Genomic DNA, 18,896 nt, shown 5'->3' with positions numbered 1-18,896 from the left:
TTGTAAAACGGCCACCAAAACTGATTGCTTCTTTGCTTCCTGACCAGCGTATCCCCTCTCCCCAGAAACCAAAGCACACCGCCATCAATCAAATGGGTATATAGAACTAATCTTCACGCAATCTGCATTGAGGCGACCGCCCAAAAAGTCAATAGCCGCCTCCCCATTAACACTCGGCCTCATGTCGTTCGCCAGCCATGATTGGCTGTTCCGCCATGCCCGCTCTTATATATTGTCATTAATGATGTGGAGAGATTCGTTTTCTCTCCCAAGCACGTCAAGCATCAACATCAAAAAACGTCACCCGTGCTATTATCATCTCATTTCACAAGACTTGCAGCGGCGGCGGCAGCAGCAAGGTCAGATCGCCCGCTTAGGCTTCGCTGACTGGCAGTCAATCTCGACAAACTGGGATTAGACGCCGAAGACGACATGGCCGCGTGAGACGCCCGCTTCGCTTGTGATGCTTGTGATGCTTGTGATGCTGCCTGTGATGCCGCTGTGCCCTGCATTGCCGACTGTCGCCTTGCCCCTGGCTTACTCGGAGACACCTCCAGTCGGCTTCCAACGGGCGCCTTCAATGTAGATGTTGGTGGTTGGGGCAAGGGCCTGGTACCGGCAGGATTTGCAACAGAGTTGACTCTTTTGACAGGCGAATTCACGCCGGACACGGCCGGTCGTCTCGTGTTGGTCGAACTGGCTTTGACGCCAGTGATAAATTCGTGTTTGTTCGCTTCATGAGGTGTCATACGTCGGGATGGGTCCCATTTCAAACACTTGGCAATGAAATCCAAGAATGCCTCGTCATCACATTTCAGCACTTGTCGGAGATCCTTAGAGCTTGGTCTCCGTCTCTTTCCTTTCGATGACACGGTCAGCCGGGGTTTGCCCATCGAATCGAAGAAGAGTTTCTTCCGACTGCTCTTCTCGATCAGATGCTTCTCCGGTGGGCCGAAGACTTCCATGATGCAAGCGAGTTGCTCCTGTTCGTTCTCGCCGGGAAAGATAGGATAACCCGTATAGAGCTCGGCAAGAATACACCCAAGACTCCACATGTCTATCGGCATGCCGTACGACATTCCCAGAATGACTTCTGGAGAGCGGTAGAATCGAGACTGGATGTACGTGTACACCTTTTCGTTTTCGAAACAGCTTGACCCGAAATCGATAACCTTTATTTCCGAGTGCACCGGATGTGCAAGAAGGATATTTTCTGGTTTCAGATCACAATGAATGACCTTGTGCTGATGGAGGAGAATCAAACTTTGCAGAAGCTGTTTGGTGAATCGTCGGATCAACTTCAACGAGAAGCCCCTGAAGTCATGGGCCTTGATGAACTCGTAGAGGTTCATGCCTAACAGATCCGTCGAGATGCAGAGATGACCTCGGAAGTAGAAGCTCTGGTCGAAGTTGACGACACTATGCTTTTTCTCGGGGTCCTATGGTCAAGTTAGAATAGTGCCGTCAATCAATGGTGCAGTTGCTTACCCATTCTTTCAGCTTCTGTAAAATGTTAACCTCCACCAGCGCCTGTTGATGAAACCTCTTCTTGTTGCGGATGATCTTGACGGCAACGAGAATACCAGTCTTGTGGTCCACACACCGGACGACCTGTCCAAAACTGCCTTTGCCAAGCAGATCAACCACTTCATACCGATAGGCCAGGTGATCGCCTTCCACAATGTTGTAGTCGCCTCGCTCATCATCATATCCGAAGTTCGATGAGGCCGAATTCAGATCGCCAACAATCTTTCGAGCATCGGGGGTCCCGGTGAAGTAAATATCAGGATAATCGACAATTTCTCCCCTTTCAAAGATGTTCAAATCCATCGTCCTCGCGGCTGTGCCAGCCGACATACGCCTGGCAGGTTGTGCCCTGGCTCGGAGGGCATCAAGTTCGCGGGCTGCGGATTCAAAATCCTTCCTCTTTGATGCAAGTTTCTTCATCTCTTCCTCTGCCATCATATCATCGCGGTCAAGACCTTGCTCGTGGGCCCGTTGGCTTTGGGAGTTATTGGCATTATAAGCGCTTGTTGACAACGACCCTGACCGGTTTGCAAGCGGTGTGAGGTGCCGATTCTCTGCTGAGGGACGGTTGTTAGAAGAATGTAACAGGGAACTATCATTATTTTCCTGGCGTTCTGGCGCAGTGCTTGTGCTTGATGTGGAGGTTTGTCTCCTTGACCTGATGTATGAAGGCTTTTGAGCAGGCGCTGCATTGTTGTTTTGCGTATTGTTCCAGCTAGCCGATGCTGGCAGTTTTGGAGGTGGCATATTGTCATAATCCGCAGGATCCGCGCCTTGTTGGGCCTTTTCTGACACCTTCTGCTCGCTGCGTTTGCGACTTAGCTTCCTCCTGAGGGATGTCGAGAAGCCCGACTCGCTTTCGGAGTGCTTCTCCACAGGGCCAGGGTTATGTTCCGCTTTCGGAGTGACAGAAAAGCTTGGGGCACGCGGGCCATTTGGGCGCGAGTGAGTAGTACTCCTGTCAAGGTTGGGCTGCATAAAATCTTTGAAATCATCGTTATTCTTGGGTAGGGAGGAAGAGACAAATGGTGATATTCTGCGATGGTTTTTGTCCGTCTCAAACGTAAAGGCAGGAAGACTAGGACTGATACCATTGGTATGTTCCAGCTCGTCTGACCGAAGGGCATGATGCGAAGTGCTACTTCGAAGCATCATCGTATCCTCGGCTGCTTTATGTCCTCTGGAGAAAAAGCTTGCTTTGGAAGCTGTCAACGGTGTGCTTGGAGTCTTCATTGCATTGCGAGTGCCCGGAGGCGTTGCCGGCCTTTCTCCGGAGTCTGGTTTCGAGTTCAATGACCTGATCTTCGCTGAAGTAGGGGTGCTCAATGGTAGCAGGTTCAGAGGTGGTAGTCTGAGCGTTTGGACATTCTTCTTGCTCTCTCTGCGCTGTGGTTGGGGTCTAGGCTCGGTTTCAACGTGAGGAGTAGGACCAGAGACATGTGAGGATGTGCTCGGCGCCGGAGGAGTCTCCAGCTCTTTCACAGCATCGGCTGCAGTCGACAACGCAGGGCTTTCTGACAGAGCTTCATCAAACGGCGGGAGACTGGACGACCGGGCAGAGAAGAACGGCTGATCGAGTTCACTGCCGGGTGACTCGTAAGCTTTCGGTATGGCTGGGACCGGGGGCACTTCCAGTTCGTAGGTGGAATTTGTAGATGTATCAAGCCGGGGTTTTGGAGCGGGAAGCCTGGAGGAACTCATCGCTTGAGATAGTCTTGTGGCGTTGTTGATGGACTGGCGGACAGAACTATAACTAGTATTGGACGACAAAGACTGACCAGAGCTGTACGATTTCCGATTGGGATCCGGCGTGGTTCTCGATGAAGACGGGGTCAAGCTCTTGCGGGCCTGGACTGGGGGAGACTGTAGATCAGACTGAGGCAACTGTGGTATAGGATCAGGCTGGGGAGTCGGAGGGGCCTGAGAGATCCTGCTCTGAGGCAGTGGTGGTGCAGGAGGGACCGTCGACATCCGCTTCATTCGCCGTGCATCGGTTGGGCTTACTGTTCGCGCTCCCAATCCAGTGGCATGATGAGGCATGACAGATATCCGACGAGTGCGGTCAGCATTCCCTCCAGGAGTTGTCGTCCTGCCCGGTGTCCCGTCTCTGCGTGTGGGGGTATGGTGAGCACTACTGGAGGCCGACTTGGACAGGTCTGGCGTTCTTGACGGCGTCGTCAGGAGGTCTTTTGAAGATCGCCTTTTCCCAGCCAGTGACTGTCTAGGGCGAATTGTTCCCGCGGTCTTGATATCTTCCTTCCCGTTGGTCCCCGTTCGAAAACTCAACCCCCTAAGCGACAGGCCCTTTGCGCTCTCCGCACTTGATTTTCTTCCCCCAGCGCTCGGCCGCCGTCTAACAGTCAGTTTCTCGGATTGTTGTGGAGGAATGAACGTGCCCGGTCCCACGGATTTCCTGGGGGCTTTAACCCCACTGTTCGCGTTGTTGAACGAGTTCGGCGGGAAATGGCTTTGTCTTCTGCCTCGAAGCACCGATGTTGCAGTGACTGTCATTGAGTCTGATTTGTTGGAGTTCCGAGATGTACTGGAAGTTGTGGACCCTCTGCGAGCCAGAGGCGTCACTCCTGATCCTTTGCGAGAAGGAATGGGAATGGCTGGTTGAATGGCGGGCTTCTTGGAATCGGCGCCCGGCGTTTCGGCCGCGGAGGAAGCTTTGACATTTGTGCCCCGGCCAGGGAGAGGAAAATGGTTCAGGTTGGGGTCTGTGCCGACAATGGTATCTTGAAAATCGTCGAAGTTAAAGGTCGGCTCCAAGAAGTTGCCAAAGCCCGATGATCCATCTCCTTCCCTCTCTGCGGGCTGTTTGGTTTGTATGGATGCAAAACTGAACCTTGAAATGTCGTTGATGGATAATTCGCAGGAATAGGGATTTTGGGAAGCGACGGCAGACGTTCCTCGGACGGGATTGAATTGAGGAGCCATGGGATTACTGGTAGACCTAACAACAGGAAGGAGTCAGTTTGAAGATAGCAGTATGAAGCCGCAGCCACGACCAACCTCTTTCCGGTCCCAAAGTCCAAGGGCCGCGGTCCCATGGGGCCTTTGGCACTTGGGATCGACGACTGCCTCCTCCGGGAGTTGGCGGCAGAGCTGGATGAAGCATTGTCCCCTGTGGATTGGCCGTTCAAGGCAGTAGTAGAGAATGAGGACGGCGGTTTCTTCGACGGCAGGTTGTCTCCTACAGAGTGTGACAGCGTCAGTGGGGATGGTTTTGCTGCACATGTCCTTTGCATCGAGTCCGTACCACCATGTTCCGAATCATTGGCTTTTGCAGCAACTGGATATTTTGCCTGGCTGCCGGTGTTGGATGTGGCGGCAGAAGCATGTTGTCTGTATGCCATGGTAATGGCGGCTGCCCTCGGACCCTTAGGGCGTGCTTTTCAGTTCCTGTCTCTTTATATACAACCCGAATACATCGCCATTGAACGCCCTGCAGCGTTCACTCCATTGAAGTTCGTAGAGGGCCAACAAGTGGGAACAAATCGAGCGACCGTGTCGCGACCACACTTCGAGCAGACCAGGGTGTGTGTTTAATTAACGGTAGAGAAGGGGATGACAAGACAGTCGACGCGTTGCGCTGGAATGCCGTCACGTAGATCCGACCTTCCGGACCACAGGCTCGAGGAGGGTGGGACAGAGCAGAGCGCTCATCGAGGATGTGGTGCCCAGGAGGGTTCGGCGGTGCTGTGTAGTGATATGTTTTGGTAAAGGTGGTTAGGAAATGGATATTGCGGTGACCGTTGTCTGCTGGCCAGAGACTAACATGGTACAGTTTAGGCCATGCAGTAGCAGTAGTGGTGTTGGTTGTAAGTAGTTCGAGCGCAGCGCGCCAAAAGTCAGGTGTGCGGCCGGGATATCGACTACGGTATGGGACAGACTCCAGGGCTGGCAACGAACAGGAACTCGAGGAGCTCAGGGGACAGGGAACAGGAGCTTTAGGAGGCGTGGCCATGGGAGCCCGTGAGCGCCGGGTACCTGAGTGTCCAGTGACGGGCGGCCCTAAACGGAAAAGCGGGCGTCAAAGTACGGGGGCGACGCATGCTAGGCTCCCTAGGCCTGCAGTCTCCAGTTAAAAGATCGACTGTTAGGGGCATGGCGGCATGGGTGGCTTGTCTCCTTTGGGGTTGTTGCCGCTTACTACCACGCAGCTGCTGGACGACGACTATCAAGGTGCCATAGTACTCCATTACTAGCAGGGTGGGTTTGCCATGGTCGCTGTTCGCTTGTCCAGCTGTCTCGTGTATCATCCATTGTTGTTATTATTCGCAATTTCGCCATAGATGCCGAATGATTAGAGCTGATGGAAGCGAACCCACTGGCAAAGGCGAAACATGGTAAACATGCCGACATTCGATGACAGATCAGGGGATTTCACTTGACTACAGCATTACTGTACAGCGGTATACCTACGGGGAGGCCACCACCACTAGCAACAGGAAACTTATAACCACTTTAGCCACCAAAGTAATGTACCTATCTTATGCACCTCCACTCAGATTTAACATGAGATCTTCAGCCCCTGAGTATCAGTGGCAATTAGCCAGTTGCAGTGAACAGGGCCATACCTTATCATGTGACGGCCCCTCGTGTCACGTGTAGCTTTCCCCATGTCAATATCAACGACATGCCTACCTACCTAGGTAGGCATCACCAATAGTATGAGCATCACACTCGAAATTGGACATTTATATCTTCCAAGGAGGAGTGCAGAATATTCCGACCCTCCAACATGGTCCCAAGATAGCGCTGTTGTGGCATGAATTCCCACGATGGACGAGTTCACCGCTGACGCCTTCGTTAATCGAGATGAGCCGGTCCCGCTCATCACGGTGTCCAATAATGACCAGGACGCCCCTTCATCTGAAGCAGACACCTCATCGCATAAGGGAAGATTCAGAGGCGCACTGTCCGCTTCAAGTTCTCGGTTGAAAGCCAAGGGCCAAGAACTTCTTGCTGCACAATTGGAAAAGCATGAATCCAGCCCGGAGCCCAAGTTGTCCTTACAGGACAGGCTATTCTCAAAGTATGGCAAAGTTGTTTACGCACTGAATCCTCCATATCTGGCAACAAACATCTTGACGGCTATTGACGTTTAACTGACCTGACTGTATAGAATCCTGCAACAGGTCATCCCTACAGAAGATGTAGACGACCCCGACGACAGCGGCCCGGCCGATCGACGCTCGATCAAGTATGCCGGACGGCCTGCCTTCAGCCTTCCTCTGATGACCAACAACTTCCGTCGCTTCAATGCACGGATTGGCATCGTCTTTGTGTTTCAGAACCGCATGACCCGGCTCTTTACCTGGCGAACGCCGACACACACTCTATCCTTTCTCGCCACCTATACCTTTGTCTGCCTCGACCCTTACCTGCTGGCGGTGGTGCCTCTTGCAGTGGCACTGCTTTTCATCATGGTTCCGGCATTCACATCACGACACCCTGCGCCACCGCCTCCAAAGACCGTCTCCAGTACGACACCATACTACCATCAAGCGTATACGGGCCCAGCACTAGCACCGGCGCCCACGATCAAGCCGGCGAGCGAGACGTCCAAGGACTTTTTCCGCAACATGCGCGACCTGCAAAACAGCATGGCCGACTTCAGCAACATCCACGACGCTCTGGTGAAAAACGTCGCGCCCGCCACCAATTTCAGCGACGAGACATACTCGTCCCAGCTCTTTTTGTTCCTTACCATCCTCACCACCTTCTCCTTCATCACCGCCCATCTTCTCCCATGGCGCCTCATCTTCCTCTTGATCGGTTGGGGCTTGGTAATTTCCAACCACCCCGTAGCGCAAGACTGGCTCGAGAAAACACAACAGCAGGTCGAGAAGCAAGCTTCGTCTACCTTGAACGACCCCATGCTGAAACAGGAACACAACATCCGTGGGCTTCTGCTATCCTCGGCGCCCGCATCGATCCAGTCGGCATTCACGTCGTTTTCCGAAATCACGCTCTCGAGCACGCCTGAGATGCGAGAAGTGGAAATCTTCGAGCTCCAACATCGCCCCTTGCAGACCAGCTCGAGCGCTGTTTCGGCTGCCGCAGCGGAATGGCAACCTCATCTGTTCACTCCGTCGCCGTACGATCCGCTCTCGCCAGCCCGCATCGCTGGCGATCGGCCTCGCGGAACCCGCTTCTTCGAGGATGTGGCGCCGCCGGACGGATGGGAATGGGCGAGCAAAAAGTGGGAACTCGACCTGGAGCCCGGGGAATGGGTCAACGAGCGACTGATCGTGGGCGTCGAATATGATGTGTTGCAGCAGGACGACCATAAAGAGATGACCGACGACGGTGGAGATACTAGTTTATCCACTGCCCGCCGCGAGAGTGTTAATTTGGATTTCGGCGGCTGGGTATGGGACCTCCCTCCGGCGCCGGGAACTGGTGCGAACCGCGACGAAGAGTTGTGGTTGGCCTATGGCGATTATGATCTCTCTTTGGGATCTGGTAGCCAGCAAGAAGAGAAGGGGAGGAAAAGAAAGGATAAAGACAAGGATAAGGCACGCAAGCCTAACCAATCTAAAGACTGGGAGGAGACGACGAGGCTGGATGTCCGTGGACGGACTGGCGAGTGGCGGAGGAGGCGGTGGGTGAGGCTGGTCAAGAGGAAGCCTGTTGATGTTTCGGCTTGATCTCTTCGTCTGTCAATCTACGTATGTGTATGTGTATGCGTATGCTTCATGGCATGCGATCGGTGTTCCATGATAATAAATCACGAGGCGACGGAGCTTTGCTTGACTATCCAGGTATGTCACGACGCCCACAGACCTCTACGACTTGCATGCGAAATGAATTGAAAAGCACGAAATCGAGGCGAAATCCCTTACGCGAGCTCTTCTTTTCTCAAACAACTTTTATCATTAGTGCTGTCGTGCTATCTGAGTAGGCTAGTAGTGAGCAGTGTTCTGCAATGCCGTACCATGTCCATGCACCCCGATATTGCCCTGGGCCAAGCGCGTAGTATCCCTTTCGAACCATTGTTCGAAGTCTGCGCCCGCCCTATCTGTCAGGGTGTGGACCAGATCAGATCCATGAAACTCCTCAGCAATAATAAGCTCAAACTCAGCACGACCAGCGTCAATCCGCTCCTCGTCCACTCAACCCGTTCTTCTTTCACCCCATTCCAGGATGTAGAATGATCAATGACCACACGACCACAATGAGGTGGCAGTGCGGGTTCGTTTAGACCATCTGCTCAGTGCCGACGTGGATGTTGTCCTTCTCTCCATAGGCGTGCTTTGGTGCGTCAGAAGTCTTGGCTTTCTTGTTGCCCTGGCCATGGAGCATGGAGTCGGCCTCCTGTTTACCGAGAGTGTCGAGGGAATCGATGAGGTTGAGCTCACGGTCGAGTTGGCTGCAGACAGACTTGCGATCGGTATAGGTCTTCTCAGATGCCATGTCTGGGACATATGATCCTGGGCGAGAGCCGGAAACAGTGCCACCGTTCAAGGTTGGGGAGCGGTCAAAGGGACCAGGGCTTGGGGCAGACTTCAGAGGAAGAGCACCGGAGGTGGGTTCCGAGTCAGGAGTGTTGACCGTCATGAAGAGGGAGCCGAGCGGAAGGATGACATAGACTGATGGCAGAAGCATGATCTCGGGAAGCATGATTCCGCTATTGTTGGGGATGACCTGCAGGATGCAGAAGATGACTGTTCGGAAAGTGGTCAGTAACTAAAAACAGTAACAGGTTGTGGGGACATAATTGTAGCTATACTCACATGGAACCATGAAGGACTGGGCACAGAGCAGGCCGACCAAGTTCAATGCCGACGCAAAAACATTGTGTCCTTTGATGACTCGGGAAGGACGACGCCAGATGATGTCGACGATGGAGAAAATCGAGACCAGGGAGAAGCTGCCAATGCTGATTGCATAGGTGATGAGGTAGAGGTTTCGCAGTTGCAGCACAGCCGTGCTCTCTTCCAATGCAGTGGTCTTGCCAATGTACATGATCTGCTTGATGTTGAATGCCACACAGCTTGCCAGAGCAAGAACAGATGTTAGGATGAGGTATCCAAGGATCATCTTGTAGACGGTGATGAAACGGACACGAATGCCAGTCATCAAACCCTTTGCCTGAAGCCAGAGACAGATAGCAGCGAAGATGAATGAAAACCAGGATGCAACAGCGCTCATGGCGGTGACTACAACGTACTTGCGAGGCCAGGCGCTGGAGGCGATGTCGAGGGTGATGTAGATGTAGGCAGTCGTAGTCTTCAGACCAGGAGTGAGAGCGGCAATGACATTGATCATGAGATGCAGAAGCATAAAGACCAAGCCAGTGAGGAGAAAGCAGTGGAAAGGGGTGGTTCTCTTGTGGCTCGGAGTGAGAGCGAGAAGGTAGATCAAGGTTGCCCATGCGAGACCAGCTGCCAATCCCTCGCTTGAAGCGTAGTTGACATTGCCATGATCCCAATTGTCAAGAAGACGCCAGGTAGTCTGATTGAAGACAGCACTGCCGTAGGTAGGGACGCCAAAGGCCGTGTCGTAGTAAGAGCCGCCAATGCCAGCGGTGGGAAAGCTGGTTGCTTCCGTCAGAGTCACCGCGGGCATCGTACGTACGGCCATGCCTGCGTAGGCAGAGATTCAGCAAAACAGAATATCGTCGTCGATCAGGAAGTAAAGACGCTGCTGTCGAGTCTGAAGACGCTTTGGAGAGAGAAGAGCTGGATAGAGAGAGGAGGATGAGTAAACTGGATGAGTGAAGGATGGAAGTGAAGGGTGGGAGGGAAAGAAGAGAAGAGAAGAGGAAGAGGGAAGACGGCAGAGACTTTGGATGGTTGTGTTGTGACTGAATCTGTCCGTTTACTTTCACTTCACTTCACTTCATTCTCACTCAGTAGAATTTCATCCTGAACACAAGCACATGGTCGCTGGGACGCCAGACGAAAATTCAGCACCATTGGTGCTTGATCTGCCTGCGCCCTCCCTATCCCCAGCTTCGGATTGCAGCGCAGGCAACAAGCTGCTCATCTGCCAACTATTCACACACATAATCCGGCTGCCCAAGATCAAGGTTACAACGAGCACTCCCACCGTCATCTCCGAGTCCTCCTAGCCTGCTTCTCTTTCGTCCGCACCTACCTACCGGAGCTCTTGAGCTATCCTCTCACTATCTCCTGTCTCAGCCGCCTGAGCAACATATCGAAGATAAGAAGAGTATGTGTTTGGAGTTCTTAATATCAGAGACATCAAGAACAATACTAAGGCCTTAATATTGTTTCCCTTGTCCGTTACGGACACCTCATGTCAGAAAACTCACCAGCTCATCGGTACAGTAACCTGTTGTCAAGAGACGGTTATCTGCCCTGGAAGTAAGAGATGCTCTAGTACCTGCTGAGATGAGACGTGGAAAAGAGAAGAGTACAACGCATATCACACTTGCCTTGACCTTTGGCTTGTGGGACGCAGTTATGTTTTTCCGAATGCTCCGCCGTTGCATCCATACTAGTACGTACCATGTACTACTGCAGAACTTGGACCCTCGTGCGTCACTAAACTTCTATCACCGCTGTTCAGATGGCAACTGATGACCTTGTGAATGCTCCCGAGGTCCTGAACTGTATAAACGGTGCTCTCCATTGCCCTCAGAACCAGGGATGAATTGTGGACACCCGGATGCGTCTCTGGCCCGGTTAGCGTCGTCTATTATGGTAGACTCACAGGATGGCCTTTCGGATCATATGTCCTTGACGCACCATCTACTGTTCCCTGATTCTCTAAACTGCCTGAGTCAGTAAAGTATAGCCATATCTGCGGTGAATACCTGGCACCGAGCTGCGTAGCACATCGACGAGGCTGTTGTTAGTGCCAAGGCTGAGGACTCGCCGCAGTCGGTGGCAGTCACAGCACTGCCAGTGTAGCCTTGAACAGGTAATGAGTCGATGTCGCTCCTGGTGTACCTGTTCACTTTCGTTCTTTTGACGCACCGCTTTTTCCCACATCGTCCCCAAGGTCTGTTGCCTCTGACTTCAATCCGCCTGATGTCCTCGTCTGTTGAATCGCCCAAGTGCTACAATGGGTGTGGTATTCCTGGTATACTACAACGCCGCGGGAGGCGAGGTACTTGCTGCGTTACCTGTTGAGAGTGGGCGCGGTACCTTTTACCTGCCGAACCAGCCAGCGGGGACCGCGATTGATCTGGCTTTAGAGCTTGATCCACAGCATTCTTCCCTCTGTCTCGGTTTGTACCTCAGACAACATCCTCGACGTTGACATTGACTAATCAAAGTGCCAGAGGTCGATCCCGGATGCGTCCTCCTCCGTGTATTCGATGAAACCGATGGGTCTTGCTCGGTGCTGAATGACGATGGTTCAGAGTTTGAAATACCTCTGTCAAGCTCGTTACACCACAAGTCTCTCATCATCCGGGGTGATGAACATTTCCTCAGCCCAGCGGGTCGATGGGCAGTACGCTGGGACGATGAACAAGGAACAGTATGGAACTCAATGAGGCCGCCATCATTGCCTCTTGTCACTCTGGACCAAGAAGCCTCCCCTGAGGAAGAGCATCTCAAGGAAATCTTGCAAGGAGGAGGATATCTGTTCTGCGATCAGCCCTGTCCGGCCAGACAGACCAAAAGGGGATATCCATGGAGAACAGATTGCGACCAACACGGAAAGCCCTGAGAATGATGTGCCGCCCAGCAGAAACGAGAATTTTCCTGCCACCATGGATACTGACAGGTCAGAACTTACAGATCCTTGCGCTGATCTCACATCCGCAGGCCCGCCCAGCAAAGTACAGAGTCCAAGTCCCAAGAGCTCGCAACATTCCACAGGGCCTGTCCAAGAACTTACCTCTAACGCGGACGACCGGTTGACCAATGGCTCTCAAGACGACTCTGTTCGCATTGAAGCCCACGAGGTTGGTACTGCGGCGTTATCTGCCGCAGAAATACTTGACTTACAAGACAGCAACGTCGATACCAGTCTCCATGCCTCTGAAATGCCCACAACAGAACGAAAAATGGTCGAGGGTCGAGCCACTGAAGAGGCTAGTCATCAAGGAGTCGAAATAGTGGAGGCAGGAGACAAACCGGAAGAAACATCCGTTCCGCCATTGTCTCCTCAGGAGGACGAAGCTGTGTTGGATCATAGTCCCACAGCAAGTCCAGCTGCCGCTGGTAGACTCTCAAAGAAGCGGAAACTAAGGCAAGATGAGGATACCGAAGAAACCAGGTTTATGGCAGATGACCCAGAAATTGTGGCCTCAACGGCACACGAAGACAGAAGGCATATTGCACATTCGTCTCCTCCGCAGACACCTAGAAAAATGGTTCAGATGGGCCACAATAGGAAGCCAAATCATGCCTCTCCCAGTGAGCTCACAGAGAAGCCAAAGCCCATACAAGACGAGGAGCAGGGAGAAGCAACGGTGCAGTCGAACGATCCAACGGCCCAAGAAGACGAGAAGGTCGTGACAGAATCCTCGCCTCCCTTGGGACATCATGGAACTTCCAATGGGGCGGAAAGTAGCAACGATGCAGATCTGTCTGCCACCGAGAGGCCCACGAAGAAGCGAAAGCTCGTGCATAGTAAAGCGGGAAGCTCGAGACATCATTCCCACAGCCCCTCTCCGGCAGCTCAAATGCATGAGGAAGAGGACAACACGATCGTGATCCAAACAAGCCTAAGGGCACCGACGACCACAGAAGTATATGGCTCTTCGACGCCGGTTTTTCCAACTACTGTATCGCCTTGGACATTGCCTAGACCCCAGACAGGCGAAAAGGCAACACGTCGTCGGCGATCACCAGCCGAAGGAGCTAGCACACCATCACGGAGACGGAGCTCTTCGCGGCGGAATGCCACGCAGAAACCCGTGGCGATATTCAGTAATACCAATATTCAAGAAGACAAAAGAATAATGACATCCTTCGCGTCGCTGGGGGCCCGTGTAACCTCCTCGATCAGTGACGCGACGGTGCTAGTCGTCGGAGCCAGGCCGCTGAAGAAGACTGGAAAGCTAATCATGGCAGTAGCATTGGGACTTGATGTGGTCACAGAACAATGGATCACAGAGAGCGTGGACAAGGGGCAGCTCGTAAACGTACGGAAATTCCTCCCCAATGACCCCACCCGCGAACAACAATGGAGCTTCAATCTGAAGCAAGCATTGGCCCGGGGAAAACAGGGACTTACATGTCTGCTTGCGGGCACTACCGTCTGCTTCACAAAACAACTGAAAACGGATCTCGGCAGTCTGGACCGAGAACTCTCCCAGATTGCAACCATCCTGGGTGCCGAGGCGGTGAAGCACCGGCTACCAGCTCTGAAAGACAAAGACAAGCACGACGAAAATGAGCTTCTGATCATTGGCGTGCCAGACGACCCTCAAGGCGCGCACGTAGGTCGCCTGGGCCATAAACTGTACAACAAGGATATCCTGACAATGGGGGCATTGAGGGGACAGATCGAGAGAGAATTCAGCGAATTCATCCTCGAAGTACCTGTCAAAGCAGAGGATGAAGATTGACTAACTACAGGCAAGGGGGAAAGTAGGCAGAGGACACATTTTGGGGGAGCCTTGCAGTCTGCTGAGGACTTCTGCATTGTCCTGCCAGCTGCCGTCGCGGGCCAATGACAGACACGAGATACAACAGCTGTTTTGTTTGCCAAGCTGGACGAGGCCGACCGATCTTAATTCCCCATCGACGACGCCACTTCTTTCATGGCGTCCTGCAAGGGGCGTCAAGGGGCAATATCTCAGTTTCATCACAGAATTAGCAAAGCCTCCTGAAACATTCAAAGCCAGCATGCCCTAGACACGGTCAGCCCATTCCAGGGTGACGGACAACAAGGTGACCTCTACGGCCCCCAAAGGCGGTGGGTTTTCGAAGACCATTTTTTGAGCACTGGTGGTTTTGCACTCCGGTCCTCTACATTTTGTTGATTGGGGGTGGAATCCTCTCCTAACTGCTTCCACACAACGGTTAACACCAGTCTCTTTGTCCCCTGCTCTCCAAAAATCGTAAGGTCATCAACCCCTGCTTTGGTACCGTTGTTCCAGTTCGGATCTTAAGCTACCAGTGCCCCGATAAGCGTTGTTTCCCAATAGGTCCTTTGGCAGCAACGTGCCATGCCGCCGACACCATCGCAAAGGCCTTTGGAATCAGAGTGGAACATGTCTACGCTGTAAGGCTAGCCTTGCATTCATTGCGGAAAGCCCGAGTGAACCAGGATGCCGTCGAAAGAGGCGCTGTCTGGCGTACGCCTGCAATTTTATCCCCGGCCTGAACGATGAGGGCCGTCGATATGGGAATGGGCAACACTCAGGTTGGTATATCAACCTCCCCGACCAACAACTTCCCTCTCTTCAAGTTACTTTCCATTGTACCTTGCCGCTCTCTTTTTGTTGCTACTTGACATTCGTTTATTGGCTAGAAGTCGGAGACTTCGCCGTTCGTTCTTTATCCTCTGTACGATTGAATCGTACGTCCCATTCTTTGTCCCTTGCCCCCCTTATATCTCGAATTGATCGTTCCCGGAATCCGCCTTTTCGCTTCAAGTCGTCTTCGACACTTCTTGAGAGAAGCCAAAACATGTCAGCTCTCCTGGTTACCGGCCTTTTGGCCGCCCTTGTGGCGTCGCCTGTGTCAGCATTCTGGCGGCTGCCCTGCAAATCGCCCATTGTCGTGGAGCGGGCGGATCCCATCGTCAGCCCTGGTCAGGTGTCGAACCATTTGCACACCATCATGGGAGGCAACGCCTTTGATTTTACCATGGACTACAACACCACCCAGAAATCCACCTGCTCGTCTTGCACGGTTATTGGGGACAACAGCAACTACTGGACTCCCACGCTGTTCTTCCAACACCAAAACGGCTCTTTCGAGAGCGTGAACCAGATCGGCGGTGCCACCGTCTACTACCTGCAAAGGAAGGGTGACGGCGAGACCCTGAAAGCGTTTCCCCCGGGATTTCGCATGGTCGCAGGCAACCCTTTCAAGCGAACTGGGGGCGATGACTTTGCTAGTCAAGCCGTCAGCTATGCTTGCCTCAACTACAACGGCCCAGCAACGGCAGAGACTCCCATGTTCCCCAACTACAACTGCCCTGATGGCCTTCGTGCGCAAGTCTTCTTCCCTTCCTGCTGGAACGGCAAGGACTTGGACACGCCAGACCACAAGTCGCATGTGTCTTATCCCACTGGCTCGTACAACAGTGGCTCGTGCCCACCCGACTTTCCTGTTCATCTGATCTCCATCTTCTACGAGGTCATCTGGGATACAGGCAAGTTTGCCAATATGTGGTACGGAAAAGGCCAGCCATTCGTGTGGTCGATGGGCGACCCCACAGGCTATGGACACCATGGTGACTTTATCATGGGCTGGGATCCTGAGCTTCTTCAAAGCGCCGTCGACGAGTGCACCAACGACAGCGGTCGAGTGGAGGACTGCCCAGTCTTCAAACTCATTCCCGATTCCCAGGCTGAGGGCTGCAGGATCCAGCCGGAGGTCGACGAACCTGTCAGTGGAGTCCTCTCTGCTTTGCCAGGTTGTAATCCGGTCCAGCCAGGGCCTACTGCTTCACCTCAGAGCGGTTGCGGTGCTCCCACCAAAATCACACCATCTAATGCCACTTTCTTCACCGACCTGACAAGCAAAGGCTGGTCGTATACCGGATGCGGCACAGATAACTACTACAACCGCATCCTAACCGGCGCCAACCAGGCGAATGACCAAATGACCAACGAGAACTGTGTTGCCTTCTGTGAGAGCAAAGGTTTCTCTGTTGCCGGCACCGAATATGGCAGAGAATGCTATTGTGGTAACTCCATCCCGTCGAGCGGTGCGCCTGTCCCCGGTGTGGTCGGAAACTGCCAGATGCAATGCATGGGCGACAATTCGGAATTCTGCGGCGGCCCAAGCACTCTGTCCCTGTATCAAAAGTGCACGGGAGACTCATGCACGAATGCTCAGTTCGGTGTGTCTTCTGGTTCCAGTCAAGTCGTCGCTCCATCTGGTTCATCTTCGTCTTCTTCTCCCGGCACAAAGACATCGGCTGCTTCAGCACCTGCCGGGTCCTCTGCTCAGGGCTCATCTTCAGGTAGCGCAACGAGCACAATAGTCTCGGCGGTAGCTCCAGGCAGCGAATCTCCCACTACACTTGCTACGGTGACGACCTCCAAGGCCGCGGCCATCTCAAGCACAACCTCGTCTGAATATCAGGTTGTTCCAGTCAACACAGTTTCGGTAAATACAAATTCTTCTACTGAGTCTACATCGCCTTCACCCACGTCTTCCTCTTCCCCAGCCACAGACCCAAGCACAGACGATGACGCCGACGCCGTCATAGACGTGGCAGCGGCAATGAGTTCGATGAGAAACACAACCCCAAACATCTCGGATTCCGGCTCAGCTTCATCTGATGCGATGGCTTCGGGTGATGCAGATGCCGTGTCAGCACCGCAAACTCCTGGCTCCAGTGCTCCCACTCCTGGCACATCCTCCTTATCATCACCCACCAAGGCTGCGCACTCTTCCTCCGTCTCTTAAACATCTTCAGCTGTTCTTCTCACCGACCGCTGGCTGCCCTGCCCTGCCCTACCAAAAAGCCTTCTCTGACAAGTCACTTCTGCATAATTATCTCTCCCCCAAGAATAGAAATACATTTTTTTCCCTTACCCCTTTTTTTCAATTTTCCCCTTCCCCTTACTTCTCTCGTCCACTAAACCACCAAGAATCCCACTCGACTGCCCTCCCTGTCGGAATGAATGAAATTGAACCTAACACAAAGCCATGACTTGCGAATCATCAGCCATCAACTTCCTCCTCGTCTTCATCTCCGTCGTCTCCTTCTTCTGGATTGTCCTCGGGAACGCCCTCGGTCTCCAACTCCAACTGGACCTACACCGGCTGTTTCGTCGACACCGTCAACCCGCGCACACTACCGCAATGGTCCCACGTTGCCGGTGGGAAAATGACAAACGACGCATGCGTCTCCTTCTGTGACGGCCGCGGCTTCGCTGTTGCCGGCACCGAGAACGCGGGCCAATGTTTCTGCGGCTCTGACGCCGATATTGCTGCAGCCACGACCCTCGCCGAAGATAAATGCAACATGGTGTGCACGGGCGCTTCTGGCTCGAATCAAGAAATCTGCGGTGGATCTGCCGCTTTGAGTGTCTGGCTGAAGAAGGGCGGTGATGCTACTACAACCGTTGCATCAAACGACACGTCTTCTGCAGCAGCATCTGCCGGTGGCACAAAAAGATCGGTTCGCTGGTCATCATAAGGTCCTCTGCTGCAGAGTCTCCTCTACGAGATCGGTCGGTCGGTCGAACAGTCCGCATCATCCAGCTGAAAAGGGCACTGCAAGGCGAGGGAGAAAAGAAGGCATCACTTTACTATTTCGGTCATTCAACAACGGTCGTCGGTGGGCATGTTTGATGACACCACGGCATTTACTTAGTTTTCCCCACCCACTTCTATACCTGTACTTGAATAGATATCTTATCTGCCTTCATCGATTCATTGCTCTTGTCTGCCGTCGGGTTCGGTTTTCGATTTATCACAGATTTTTGTGCTTGAAGCCTACCAGCCTAGCCTAGCCTAGCCTGGCTTCTTTACCTACTAATTGCTGGGATAATTCATCATTGTGGCGCTGCTATATGGCCTCTTCAGCCCTGTAGCTGCACCTGTTTCCGTCTCTAGGACAAATCTGACTCTTTTTCTTTGTCTTTGCTTCTCTTTATGCTCCCGGCGCCAGCCCTGATCAGTATGAAATGCCCCGCCCTTGCCCGTACTACACCCAACAACAGGATATCCCCCACATTGCGAGTAGGCTTGCATGCTTGCATCGTGTTGTGCCTGTGGCTTCCATCCGGGCAGTCCTTCTCCCATGGGCGTATCATAGGAGCCGTCTTGGGGAAAAAAAGAAACCACTCTAGCCAACGATGGTAGAGAGCTGAATCGCGTACAATATTCTGGCTTCCATCCGGGCAGTTCTTCTCCCATGGGTCGATACATAGGATCCGCCTTGGGAAGATAAAGCCACGGGTCTGGCGGAGGAGGATAGAGGCTCCATTCACGAGGCGGAGGCCGATATGGTTGCGGCTGCGGTTGCGGTTGCGGTTGCGGAGCCGGTGGTGGCGGCGCTGTTGGAACACGCAAAATACTCTTGACCGCTGAACTTGAATGATGCAAAGGCCTTCGACTTTGGGCGGTTGGTGGCACCGCGGGTGTCAGTGAGTGATGCAAAGCCCGAGGTCGTGGGACTGCTGCTGGTGCTGCCTGAGCGGGCTCTCGACGATATCGCTGCTGAACTTGAAGCTGAGCCTGGGGCTGGTGGTATTGAGGCTGTTGCTGTTGCTGTTGCTGTTGCTGTTGCTGTTGCTGTTG

At 53.2% G+C, this 18,896-nt stretch overlaps 6 protein-coding genes across 6 annotated transcripts; 4 read left to right on the top strand and 2 right to left on the bottom strand.

Moving 5' to 3' along the window:
- Positions 1 to 320: 320 nt before the first annotated feature.
- On the bottom strand, positions 321 to 4,886 carry HMPREF1120_01575 (dual-specificity tyrosine-(Y)-phosphorylation regulated kinase; the record flags this gene model as incomplete). Its single annotated transcript, XM_009155594.1, has 4 exons — positions 321 to 1,439; positions 1,489 to 4,483; positions 4,543 to 4,723; positions 4,790 to 4,886. The coding sequence occupies 4 exons, from the start codon at positions 4,884 to 4,886 to the stop codon at positions 321 to 323; spliced, it is 4,392 nt and encodes a 1,463-aa protein (XP_009153842.1).
- A 914-nt stretch (positions 4,887 to 5,800) lies between these two features.
- HMPREF1120_01574 (uncharacterized protein) lies at positions 5,801 to 8,576 on the top strand. The gene is made up of 2 exons (XM_009155593.1): positions 5,801 to 6,568; positions 6,659 to 8,576. Exons 1-2 carry the CDS (start codon positions 6,315 to 6,317, stop codon positions 8,184 to 8,186), a joined length of 1,782 nt encoding a protein of 593 aa, XP_009153841.1. The 5' UTR covers positions 5,801 to 6,314; the 3' UTR covers positions 8,187 to 8,576.
- Positions 8,577 to 8,736: 160 nt separating this feature from the next.
- Positions 8,737 to 10,122, bottom strand: HMPREF1120_01573 (uncharacterized protein; the record flags this gene model as incomplete). Its single annotated transcript, XM_009155592.1, has 2 exons — positions 8,737 to 9,203; positions 9,273 to 10,122. 2 exons carry the CDS (start codon positions 10,120 to 10,122, stop codon positions 8,737 to 8,739), a joined length of 1,317 nt encoding a protein of 438 aa, XP_009153840.1.
- A 2,104-nt stretch (positions 10,123 to 12,226) lies between these two features.
- On the top strand, positions 12,227 to 14,032 carry HMPREF1120_01572 (uncharacterized protein; the record flags this gene model as incomplete). The annotated part of the gene is made up of 1 exon (XM_009155591.1): positions 12,227 to 14,032. The coding sequence occupies one exon, from the start codon at positions 12,227 to 12,229 to the stop codon at positions 14,030 to 14,032; it is 1,806 nt and encodes a 601-aa protein (XP_009153839.1).
- Positions 14,033 to 15,098: 1,066 nt separating this feature from the next.
- Positions 15,099 to 17,054, top strand: HMPREF1120_01571 (WSC domain-containing protein; the record flags this gene model as incomplete). Its single annotated transcript, XM_009155590.1, has 1 exon — positions 15,099 to 17,054. The coding sequence occupies one exon, from the start codon at positions 15,099 to 15,101 to the stop codon at positions 17,052 to 17,054; it is 1,956 nt and encodes a 651-aa protein (XP_009153838.1).
- A 424-nt stretch (positions 17,055 to 17,478) lies between these two features.
- HMPREF1120_01570 (uncharacterized protein) lies at positions 17,479 to 17,790 on the top strand (the record flags this gene model as incomplete). The annotated part of the gene is made up of 1 exon (XM_009155589.1): positions 17,479 to 17,790. The coding sequence occupies one exon, from the start codon at positions 17,479 to 17,481 to the stop codon at positions 17,788 to 17,790; it is 312 nt and encodes a 103-aa protein (XP_009153837.1).
- Between the last annotated feature and the right edge of the window lie 1,106 nt (positions 17,791 to 18,896).

The sequence above is a fragment of the Exophiala dermatitidis genome (assembly GCF_000230625.1).
Source record: "Exophiala dermatitidis NIH/UT8656 unplaced genomic scaffold supercont1.2, whole genome shotgun sequence".
NCBI classification, from domain to species: Eukaryota; Fungi; Ascomycota; class Eurotiomycetes; order Chaetothyriales; family Herpotrichiellaceae; genus Exophiala; species Exophiala dermatitidis.
Note: the sequence above shows the minus strand (reverse complement) of the source record. Positions and strands in the feature narration are given on the sequence as shown.